Here is a 12,819-nt window from a genome sequence, read left to right as displayed (position 1 = left end):
TTCAGAATCATGAAAAACCCCTAGTTAGACCCCTCACATCCTACTTAAAGAAGAATTTTTTTGGGGGGGGTCTTTTTTCCCTGTATAGTAAGTGAATGGGAGGTGCAATAAATCATTAAAATTAACCCCATGAGAACATATTTCAGGTTGGTACCTGGCAGAATCTTAAAATGTACCTTTCAAGGATTAAGAAAAAACTGGTGGCGAAAAAAAAAAATCCACCCTATGCACGCGGACCCCCCTGTCCATCTAGACTATATATTCATTCAAATTCCTGGCTGCGGATGACACCGAGCAGATACATTATGTCTGGAAGTCTTCACACTCGTCGTTTTGTACGTGCAAGTGTGACTAATGTGCTGTGGATTTGTGCATTTTTGTGTGTTATTTGGTGTGGCCACCTGCCGAGCAGCCCTTTAGACTACCAACAAAGTTAGCACAAAGCTCAATACAGGCCGTCTCCCGCGGCGACTCAATAGAATTCCTATGAACGAACCTTGTGTGGGAGCCAGGCTGCGCTGCCAGGGGCATCCCTTCTCTATGACTCATATAGTACTGTAGCGCTGATGCCAGGAGCCCTACAGCGGGACTTTTCTTTGACATTTAACCGGGGGGCAAACTGTAGATTTCTTACCCCCGGGCCTTTTCCACCCAAATGGAGTTAAAATGCCAAACCTGGAGTTAAAATGCCACCCCTGGCTATATACAGTATATAGCCAGGGGTGTTGCACCAAATTCTGGGCCCTGGGTACAAGGATTCACTCACATTTTGTGCTTTAACTATTGAAAAATAGTAGATATACAAGCTCACAGCGTGGCACCGAGTGCTGCGCTGCGAGCTTGTAGATCTGCAATTTTTGAAAAATCATTAAACTCTCTCCTAGCCATTTACAATAGGCTTGTGCGCCTATACTGCCAGGAATTTTATTAATTTCCAAGTTAGCTTTAATCTAACCCAACAGGGATCATATTGTTGTAGAATGTAGTACTAGTACTATCCACTAGAGTGTGCCCAACGATAATCTCCTAGAGTCTGGACTAGCGAGTGGACAGCAGTAGACCCATAATGGCGGCGCCCATTGGCGGCCATTATGTCTCCCGGTCCGCCGAACGGGAGCTATAAAACACGATCCGAACGTCGTGCGCACGCCATTTACACTCGTTTTTGCTCTTGAGTGACCAATCTGTCAGTCCAGCCATTTTTTTCCGAATGAAAATCGGTCTAAATATGGTAAAGTTTGATAAGAAAAACGTCAACATTCAATGCTGTAAAAAGGCCCATTCTATGTTATGGCCGAACGACTTCCGGGTTACGTCATCGATGATGTCACTTCCTTCGAATATGTAACTTTAGACTAAAATTAAGCTAGAAAGGTCATTTATAGCTCAAAAAATGTCAAAAAAATACCAAAATGATCAGAAAATGATCCCCAAGGCGACGTTTGGCGATCTGGCTGCCTCACCCTCCTCAAAATGGCGATGGAAGGCGATTTGGCTGTGAACTAGTTAACATTTTGAGTCTTTGAATATTTCAAATCCTTTTTTTTTTTCTTTTTTTCCAAACCTATGTTTCTATGTCAGCGGTGCTCAAACTTTTTCATGTCAAGGACCCCCAAAATGATATGCATTTGGCCACGGACCCCACCAAATATTTAGTTCCAGGGACCCCCCAGAAGCAAAATTTGAGTTACAAATGTTCGCTTAAAAAATACTCGGCACTCTGTGCCACACTGTGAGCTTGTATATCTGCTATTTTTCAATAATTAAAACATAAAATAATTGAGGTCCCTCTACCTTGGGCCCTAGTAACTCAGTCCCACTTTTCCCCCCTTGTGACGCCCCTGTATATAGCTATCTAGCTTGCTTTTGTTGCCACACCTGTTCTCCTTTGACCCAAGCCAGAACCCAATTGATTGATTGATCATTAAAATAATGGCCCACCCATCTGACCACTCAACAGGTCAAGTGATCGCTTGAGTCCTGATCCAGAAAGGGCTTAGAACCCACTGCCTTATTTGCTCCAAACCTCTTTTTCCGGTCTCATGAAATACATAGTCTGGGAGAGTGATTTCATGTGAGACGAACAACAAACCTCACACTCAGATTTTATACCCCTATTTTTAGAGCATTTGAAATCGTTTATTGGGCAAACACCGAACATGGCGCGGAGGAAATGAGGACATGTTGCATTTGAATGCCTCCTCTCCACTCCCTCTTTCGGCAACACAGATAAGCTTACCCTTCAGATCTCCCCGCTCTTCACCTCTGGACAACATCTCCAGTAAAGCCTCTGACCTCCTATAAGCCCCCTCAACCTGCTAGGAGCTACAACACATGAAAAGACACTATATTTTAAAAAAAGGAACTCAAAAGATTACCCCCTATATATACTTGGTTCAGTTGGTTGTATGTCAAATGAAAATAGCCGATCTACAAGTTCACGACAGGTTGCAATGCGACACCGTTCTGAGCTTGTAGATTGACTATTTTCGCCAGATGTTTGCCCGTTTTCACCATATCGTCGTTGTCGGGTGGAAACCTTGTATCTCCAAGTTTCAAATGTTATTTCGCAAAGTAAAGCCCTGCTTAATCATACAAGGCCGTCGCACAAAAGTAGTGAAAACAGCCGATCTACAAGCACACAACGCCTCGCAGTGCGAGGCGTTGTGTGCTTGCAGATCGGCTGTTTTCACTAGTTTAAATCATTTTTAAAATGAAAAATGCAAAACGAACGGTCTTGGACATACAAGGTTTTCACGCGACAACAACGATATGTTTCCCTATTATGACCTGCCTGCCCGTCGTGTTTTAGAACGTTATCTTGAAGTAATGCAGATCGGGTGATCTGTATTACTTCAAGTATGCAAATAATGTCACTTTATTCAGAAGGATATTATCTCAACCAAATGGCACATTGTTTGAATTTATTAAAAAACAAACAAAAAAAAAAACAATAATAATTATCAGATTAATTTAAGATGGACTTTTTGCCACGGTGCAAAAAAAAGGAAATGGGGTTTAGTTATTTTCTTTGTGAATTGACGTAGCTAGCAGAGCATGGCTCTGCTCTAGTGTTATTGTTGGGTTGAGAGAGCGGTACGGCTTGGTGCCAGAGATCACCACCTCTGGCTGGTCCATAACCATGATCTATGAACTGTTGGATGACTTTAGGCGGTTTAGGCTGTGACACCAGCACACTGGAATGTGTCAGAATGGGGTTGAGTGGGTACGGATGGACCTGGGAGTATAGTTGGGGGGGAGCATGAGATATCCCCCCAGGGACGTGCTGGCCATTGGGAAAAGCGGGACAACTCCCGAACGGCCGGTTCATTCCCGGCCCGGTCCAGCCCGGCCATTAGGAAAAAAACTGTTTGCACAAAAGTAAAAATTAAACTGTTTGCACAAAAGTATGGGGCTTTTAAGCCGTGACATCATTTTGTAGTCAGACCTCCAAGCAGATTTATTATCAAAATCTGTCCCTTGCTATTTCAACAGATCCGAGACAAAAATAACGACTAAAGTATAATTCTACCACTTTCCTTTCAACAACAAAGAGAATAACAATTTGTAAATAGTTAAAATTGTAAAAAGATTCACAGGTTTTGGGGCCAGTTGGCCCCAAAAGTTCTCCTCTGCCTACAAAATGATGTCAGACTTAACAGCCCCATTGAAAACAGCAGATCTACAAGCACACAATGCCTCGCGGTGCGAGGCGTTGTGTGCTTGTAGATCGGCTGTTTTCACTAGTTTAAATCATTTTTAAAATGATAAATACAAAACAAACGGTTTTGGACATACAAGGTTTCCACCCAACAACGACGAAATATAACTCATGTAATTGGCCCACTGGCTTGTCACTTGTCATGATCTGAAATGGCAAATATTTGAGTAGCAACAGCGCTATAGAGAGAGATCTCTCTCTATAGCGCGCAATGAGGGCCTCTACAACTCTTTTTCCCGGGCTGAATCAGGGGCCCAGCATGTCCCTGTATCCCCCCCTCCGTCCTTATCTGAAGCGTTCTGACTCAGGAGACACTCAGGTAGTGCAGCTGCAGCTTGAGCTGAAAGCCAGAACAATCACGATGTTTAGCTTTTAGCGTTGGTGGAAGAAGCACTTTAACTTGAGTAAACATAATACCACAATGTAGAAATACTTTTACTTGAGCAAAAGTCCAAAAGTGTTGGCATCATCAACATTCAACATTTCAAAAAAATCTATCGAAAAAAGCAGATCTACACACTCACATTGCGTCATGATGCAATCGTGACGCGCTGTGAGTGAGCTTGTAGATCTGCTCTTTTTTAGAACAGACGGCTAGACATATTATAAGATAGGGGTTGATTGTTTAATGTCTGCTTTCTAAATCTGCACGGTAACTTAAAAACAAAAGTTTTCAGTTGAGTAAAAAGTCCAATATTTGCCTCTGACTGAGATGCAGTGGATTAGAAGTATAAAGTATTGAAAAATGGAAATACTAAAGTAAAGTAAAAGTTCCTCAGAATGTTCAAGTACACTATTTTACCAGTTAGGTGCATCAGTCTAAACACAGGACAAATAAAAGCTAATTTGCTCTCAGAAAATGACAGAAAGAGGCAGTCAAAGGAAACCTTACAGTATGTCCAAAACCGTCACTTTTCAGGAAATGGAAAAAGATAAACCTGTGTTCCAGTAGTTCTTTTCTTACGTCTCTGTAACTTTGTAAATAACTGTATACTGCTGTGCTTCTACTGGACAACTGAATTTCCCCCTTGGGATAATAAAGGTATCTATCTATCTATCTATCTATCTATCTATCTATCTATCTATCTATCTATCTATCTATCTATCTATCTATCTATCTATCTATCTATCTATCTATCTATCTATCTATCTATCTATCTATTATTTAGTGACAAGCGCTTAGTAATACTTTTTCATTGGTTATATCATCGTTGTCGGGTGGAAACCCCATATGTCCAAAACCGTTTGTTTTGTATTTATCATTTTTAAAATGATTTAAACTAGTGAAAACAGCCGATCTACAAGCACACAGTGCGAGGCGTTGTGTGCTTGTAGATCAGCTGTTTTCACTACTTTTGTGCGACGTACGGCCTTGTATGATGAAGCAGGGCTTTACTTTGCGAAAAAAATTACAAATTTATAACTTGGAGATACGAGGTTTCTGCCCGACAGTGACGATATATTTATATAAAACCTACAGACACACTTTAAACTGGTGTCCCTATCGGGCCTTGTTCCGCGTGTCAGGATTACATTGTAAACATTGACCTTCAAACTTTTTCTTGTGGTTGTTTGCTGCCGTCGTCACCGCCTCTGGCACTCACTCAATGTACTGTATTATAATGCACACTCTACCCAAATGCCCTCTGAATAGGTGACAAGATAAACTGTTGTGACCATGACGTAAACACCTCAGACACCATGCATGATCAAAGTTGCCTCAAGGCAAGCACCTGAATAAGCTCAGACAATGAGTAGGCAACAGTATTTAGCAGCATTTCGGTAACAAGACATAGTGAGTCACACAGCAAATAGTTAGATTGAATTGTGCCAAGGACAAACATGCGTGCGTGGGTCATCATCACCAAGGTGACGAATGAAAACCAAGCTTTAGAAAAGGCCTGTACTCGGGCGCCCACTGGCCTACTGGTCTGGGCGCATATCACTTAGACTTTGCCACATAGGCATATATGCCTGGCGGTGGCGGCGCCGGTTCGATTCCCGATCCGGACGACCTTTGCCGCATGTCACTCCCTGTCTCTCCCCCCATTTCCTGTCAGTCTACTGTCCTATCAATAAAGGCATAAAAGCCCCAAACACAAATCTTTAAAAAAAGAAAAGGCCTGTACTCAAGAGCAAAAAAACTAAAAAACAGTACGTTTTTAATGAAGCTGACAAAGTGCTTACTTGAAGACTCCCAGTATATCAACAATGTCAGTGGAAAAAAAATAGAAACGGGTTGTTCTAACCTAGATAACAGTTCATTGAGTCAGGTACAGAGGAGCACAGGGGAAGTACAGTTGAACTGTGTCATGAAGACAAGCTTCAAAGTCATGAGCTACACTACAGCAGGGGTTCTCAAAGTGGGGTCCGGGGACCCCCAGGGGTCCTTGAGGGGGGGGTCTCAGGGGGTCCCCAGCTAAATGAGTTAACCCATTAATACCGGGAAAGCATCTGTGTAATTTTAGATTTGAACCACTTTAACCATTATGTTATACTTGGCTATTCAAAAATAGCAGATATACAAGCTCACAGCGTGTCACGTTGTGCCGCTCCATGAGTTATGCAAACCTTTGAATCTATATAATATATATTTTGGTACCACTTTTTTTAAAACTAACATTTTTAACTCAAATATTTACTTTACTACTATAGACTGAGGGTCCCTGGAACAAAATATGGGGGTCCGTGGCCAAATACATGAGGACAATGTGATGGTCATTTACATGAAAATGATTGAGAACCACTGAGTTACAATGTGTTTAGAATGATTCACACACATACTGTATGCTTGCTTACATAGCAGGGTCACTGGCCATGACTCATGACTCACCCCAACAACATAGCCATTGTCATCCCCACACAGGCTTAAATAAATGACTCATGATTCGTTCGTCCTGGCACTCATTATCAGTATTCTGGTTAAGATGGAATACGCAAATCTTGTAGTTACACAAGGATACAGTGGGGGAGAGCTTCATGAAAAGCTCCCCAGTATGTAATGTACTCAGAGTGATGAGAGGATGTGCTGTACAAACATAATTCACTGTTCCTCCTCCCATACATTCATTATTTCATGACCAGTTGCATGTTGGAGAGCTGTGCTCAACACATTTCGAGGACTCCCCTTAACTCTGACAGTGTACAAATGGTACCAAATGGACCCGTTAGGGTTCATTTGGTTCCATTTGTACGCTGTCCCTGGAATCCACTTTGAGAACCACTGAGATAGGCTACATGTTAACACATCGGGTGCCCACGTGGTGTCTACGCGTCAATCTCTTTGATCTTTACGAGTGCCCAACGACGCGTTTGACGCGTTGTACAGTAAACTATACTGTACTGTAGCTACTGCACTTGGCTACCGCGGTGATGAAACAACTCCATTTCCCAACATGCAGCGCGCAATTACGTCACCCGGACGTGCTGTGTGGCTCGTTGACTTCCTGTTTATCGGCTGCACAAAAATGCTGTTTTCTCCGGATTCTCTTCCTTTTTTCATTTTTTTCTCAAAACGGCAGCCTCTTCTACCGGCCGTAACACAAACACTGTGGCTTAGAATTGATAAAAAACGGTCCTGACTGAAAGAAAAGATTTTCGCGAAATAAACAGGACATACTCGGATTACATTTACTCGGATTACTTTTCTCGCCAGTACTCTAGCCGGTAGGTAAAATGACGCGTTGCCATGGGCACCAGCAAATTAAGATGTCAGAGATCACGTGGGCATCCGATGTGTTAACATGAAATTATAATGATTAATAATTAAGTAACTTTTTTAATGAACAATGTTGCAATTTGCAAGAGACTTTGTTGATTTTTTTATTAACATATTCAAAATAAATATGACTAAAACTAAACTTCTCATCAGGTTGGTGGATCTAGGGCAGGGGTCTTCAACGTTTTCAGGCCGAGGAGCCCTTAGTTGAGAGAGAGTAAGCAGGGACCCACACCTTTTCATAAATTCCATATACCGTAGTTTCATTGTTTGACAGCACAATCATCAGTGTATTTTGGATTCATGTTAATGTGTGTTTCCAGATATTTAACCACTTGAACCGTCAATGCTTACTAAACTTGACCTTTCACTCTGTACTTAGTCTGCTCTTTTCCCCCTCTACACCAGAGCTCTTTGCCGAAAATAGCCGATCTCCAAGCTCACAACGCCTCTCAGCGCGAGGCGTTGTGAGCTTGTAGATCTGCTACTTTTGGCTAAAGTTCTCAGAATTTGGACACTAGGGTTCAAGTTGTTAATACAAAACAGGAGAAAAAAAGGTTTCTATCGCACACACATTTGGAGGACCCCCTGTAGTAACTCTGAGGACCCCCTAGGGGTCCCAGACCCCCTGTTAAAGACCCCTGATCTAGGGGCACGGTGGCGCAGTCTTTAGTGCTCTCGCCTTACAGCTAGAAGGTCCTGGCTTCGATTCCCGCCGGGGGACACTGTGGGCGCTGGGGGCGTGTTCTCTCCTCCGCGTCATCAGTGCCCATACCCTAGGTGGCGCTGGCAAAAGGGCCTTTCTGTGTGGAGTTTGCATGTTCTCCCCGTATCTCCTATAGATACCCTCACAAAAACATGCAGTAATCCTGGTTTCTATACTGCCTCTCCCTTGCCAGCCGGGGCGCCTGATGGAGGGGAAAGGAACTGGTTGGAATAACGTGTTCCTTCCACACGCTACTTCCAAACCGGGCAAACACCCAGGTGAAAAGAAGCAACTTGGACTCCTCATGCATAGAAAGAAGCATGAGGTCAGTCCGTTGTCCCCCCAGGCGCGGCAGAGGGAGTGTAGCGCCCAGGATTACCAGGTGAAAAATGGGTTATAAATTCACGGGATAAAAAGTTTAGATATTAAGTTGGTGGATCTAGTATAAGACTTTGCTCCATGCATACAAATGACAGTGGAGGAAACAATGGTGCACCTTTCCCCAGGATGCGTTGAATGAGGGAAAGTTGTTTAATATGACATGCACTGTGTTTGGGACAGTGCGCTGGCAGGCTTGGTGTGACATCAGATAAGGATATGAGAAAAGGTGGACTCATGTAAAGACAGCATGCCGGTGACTAACTGCATGAGGAGATGGATTCATTTGGTGTGATGGTGGGAAACAATAGGTGTTATACGCTATATAGAATTTTGGCTATTTGCCAGGTGGTTTGGTAGGATTTCTTTGTAAATGTAACTTTAACAGGGTTAATTCAGGGAAATTCCTGGAAATATTTTGAAATTAGAAAAAGATTTTTCCAGTACTGGAAAAGTTTGGGAATTGATCAAGGGTCCTGGAAGGTCATGGAAAAAATAGCGATGCATTGTCTTTGGTTATTGATTTTGTTAATACAAATGAAACATTGGCCAAATTGTCAAATATTAGAGGTAGAAATTATGAAAATAGCAGATCTACATGTTCACAACGCCTCGCAACGCATGTAGATCGGCTATTTTCACAATAAAAACGTGTTATACAAAATTCCTCTACTCTCACTGCTCGTCAGGGTGCCGGGGTCCCCAGTTCACATATGATTATTTCGGGGGTCACGGCCTGAAAAGGTTGAGAACCACTGGCATACACTTCCTGTCTTTGGCCATTGCATAGGAGTAAGCGACTCGTTATTGAGCTGAATTATTATTATATAGTCCTGGAAATCGGGTTAAATATTCTGGAAAAGTTTTGGAAAAGTTTTGGAAATTAATTGGTAAAGATGTGTGGGAACCCTGCTTTAAGTCATTAATTAGGTGCTGTTGTTCAAACCACCCTTCCAGAACCATGAACATGAATATCATTCATAGCCTGGGTGTCTCGCAGATTTAATAAATCCCCTAACCAGTGGCAGTGCCATATGCTCTACCCGTTGTGCCACATGGGGCGTGGAAGGCCTAATCCTAGCACTATCCGTTTGCCGAATGCCTATGTGCAAAATGCCTTTGACTACCACCAATTTCTTACATTGCATTTGGCATAGGTTGGAGAAATGTCAGCGGAGGAGAGTCACGGGAGAGAAGGTTTTAGCAAGATTCTGTCCCGGCCAAGCAGGTGGTGTGGGCGCGGTTCAAGATGTACCATGGTCACAACCATTGCCCGGGATACATGAAAGAAAAATGTAACCAAAGATAAAAAAGAGCATACTTGACTAATCTTCTCTGGTAGGTTTAACTTGGAGGGAGGATTAATCCAGTCCATTGCTGCTGAATTTCATCACTTTCGGGCAGAAACCTCATATCTCCAAGTTTCAAATGTGTCTTTTTTTCTTCATCATACAAGGACGTCGCACAAAAGTAGTGAAATCATTACACTAGTTTAAATCATTTTTAAAATGATAAATACAAAACAAACGGTTTTGGACATCACAGTACAAGGTTTCCATCCGACAACGACGATTTGTTTGTTGAGAGTCTGAGTCTGGGGTCTGGGGTCAGACTGATTCAGCCTGGCTATGAATGTTAATGGGCCAGTTCACCTCTGGGACAACCAGATCTTATTTTATTGTTGTTTGGGACAAGATCAACACAATCCTGGGTTATTTTTTGTGTTCAATCTGTGTTTTGAGATATTTTAGTATTTCAGCATGAATGATGATGCATTTTGCATCATATGATGCAGCATGATGACTCATATGATGCAAAATGCATCATCATTCATGCTGAAATACTAAAATATCTCAAAACACAGATTGAACACAAAAAAAACTCAGGATTGTGTTGATCGTGTCCCAAACAACAATAAAATAAGATCTGGTTGCCCCAGAGGTGAACTGGCCCTTTAATGGAATCAATACTGCATGTCTTAAAAACATACAAAGATTTACCTTTGTATTTGCGCTGGAACAGTCAGTGAACGAGAGAGAGAGAGAGAGAGAGAGAGAGAGAGGTGTAATACAGTGCAGAGTGTAAGTGGAACTTTCATTGACGACGGTCCTCAGGTGACAGCTGCTCACGCTAAACGAGCGTAATAAGTTTACTCCGCACACCATCTGCTGCACTGACCATAAGTCTGGAGACAAGAGGGAGGCTTTTTACTCCTAATAGATTGCTTTCTAAATACTTCTAAAGACAAAGGAGCGCTCAAAAGCAGTGTATAAGCCACAGGGTAATACGGCTCAGGTCCTGTGTGAGTTAGGCTGGCATCGGTCAAAGGTGAACCCATGCAGAGTATACCAATGACAGGTCCAGTGATGTTAGATCACGGTCCAGGTCAGTAGACTAAGGCAGTGTTTCTCAACCTTTTTTTCTGCATGGGCACACTTCTCATGTCCCAAGAATCCATGGGCACACCAACATAATACGGGGGTGTAAATATCGTCACTGTTCGAGAAGAAACCTTGTTTCTTCGCAAAGTAAAGCCCTGCTTCATCATACAAGGCTGTTGCACAACAGTAGTGAAAACAGCAGATCTACAAGCACACAACGCCTCGCGCCGCGAGGCGTTGTGTGCTTGTAGATCGGCTGTTTTCTCTAGTTTAAATCATTTTTAAAATGATAAATACAATACTGGCTTTCAAGCAGTTTCAAGGGGCACACTTGACCCTTCTCAGGGGCACACCAAAGGTCCCCTCCCCAGGCACAGTGGTTGAGAAACACTGGACTAAGGTGTATAACTAAGAACTCACAATGTTCTATGTCAGGGGTGGGCAACTGTAATGATGGTAGAGGGCCACTATCTTTCCACACTCACTCCAGAGGGCCACATTGCATATTGCTGTATATCGTCACTGTCGGGCAGAAACCTCGTATCTCCAAGTTTCAAATGTGTAATTTTCGTGGAATGGCTTGACCCCTGACTTCTCAGTAACTGACAGCATTGACACGTCATCATACTGTAGGTCACCAGGTTATTTATATATATATTATGTATATAGAGGGTATCTGCACATTTCTAAAGTGACAATTTAAGGACTTTTTAATACCTCTAAAATGACAAGTTAAACATTGGCCAAAATTTGTCAAATATTGGAGGCGGAAATTGTGAAAATAGCCGATCTACATGCTCACAACGCCTCGCAACGCAAGGCGTTGTGAGCATGTAGATCTGCTATTTAAACAATAGAACCATGTTATGCAAAATGTACTTCCTCAACACTTGAGGAATTATTTTAACTGGGGGGTCCCCGGTTAAAATATGATTATTTTGGGGGTCGCGGCCTGAAAAGGTTGAGAACCACTGCTTTAGTGCACTGTTCTGTGATATATTCACTTTCTCTTTCCTACATTAGGTCTAAAAAACGTATGGTCAGAGACCACAGTCCACATACAATACCTTCACGGACCAGGACCACCAGCGGTCCACAGACCACCCCTTGAAAACCCCTGGTATAGAGGGTCTAAGTTTAAATAACTAATTCTACTGCTCTCTCTTTCCAGGGCTGCTGTGCACGGCGGCCGCAGACAGCTGTCTGTCATCGCCCTGCAATAACGGCGCCACCTGCTTGGACCACATGGGAGCCTATGTGTGCCTGTGCCCCAAAGGCCCCGTCTGGTACATGGGCACCAACTGCGACCAGCTGTACGACGCCTGCATCCTGGCGCCCTGCGCCAACTGCACCAGCACGCCGGGGACGGACGAGTACGCCTGCCACTGCCCCGAGGGCCTCGCGGGCGCCAACTGCACGCAGGACGTGGACGAGTGCCGCAGCAACCCGTGCGAGGCGCCGCGCTCGCACTGCGTCAACGGCGTCAGCGGCTACTCCTGCCACTGCCCGCTCGGCACGGGCGGCGAGGACTGCCGGGAGAACACCACCGCGTGTAGCGCCGAGGAGGAGCCGTGCCGGAACGGCGCCGCCTGCGAGGACGTGCCCGACGTCGGGTACCGGTGCCACTGCCCCGCCGGGTACCGGGGAGAGCGCTGCGAGGAGGACGCCGACGAGTGCCTGTCGGAGCCCTGTCGGAATGGCGCCATCTGCAAGGACCTGGTCGACGGCTACCAGTGCTTCTGCGTGCCGGGGTTCCAGGGCTCCCACTGCGACCTGGACATCAACGAGTGCGCCTCGCAGCCCTGCCAGAACAACGGCACGTGCGTGGACCAGGTGGACATCTACAGCTGTGACTGCGCCAAGGGCTTCAAAGGTGAGAGCGGTTCGACGTCATATGTTTATTAACCCATTTAGG

General features: G+C 44.1%; 1 protein-coding gene across 2 annotated transcripts in view; it reads left to right on the top strand.

Annotated features, from left to right (window-relative positions):
* LOC308296151 (protein crumbs homolog 2-like) overlaps positions 1–12,819 on the top strand; it is a 54,161-nt gene that overhangs the window by 15,482 nt on the left and 25,860 nt on the right. For both annotated transcript variants that reach the window (XM_080739304.1, XM_080739303.1), the window contains one exon: positions 12,076–12,777. In XM_080739304.1, coding sequence (XP_080595430.1) covers positions 12,076–12,777 — 702 coding nt within the window. The remainder of the gene's footprint in view (positions 1–12,075; positions 12,778–12,819) is intronic.

Source organism: Nannobrachium achirus, assembly GCF_963921795.1.
Source record: "Nannobrachium achirus genome assembly, chromosome: 12".
NCBI lineage: Eukaryota > Metazoa > Chordata > Actinopteri > Myctophiformes > Myctophidae > Nannobrachium > Nannobrachium achirus.
This window is presented reverse-complemented; position numbering and strand designations above follow the sequence as displayed.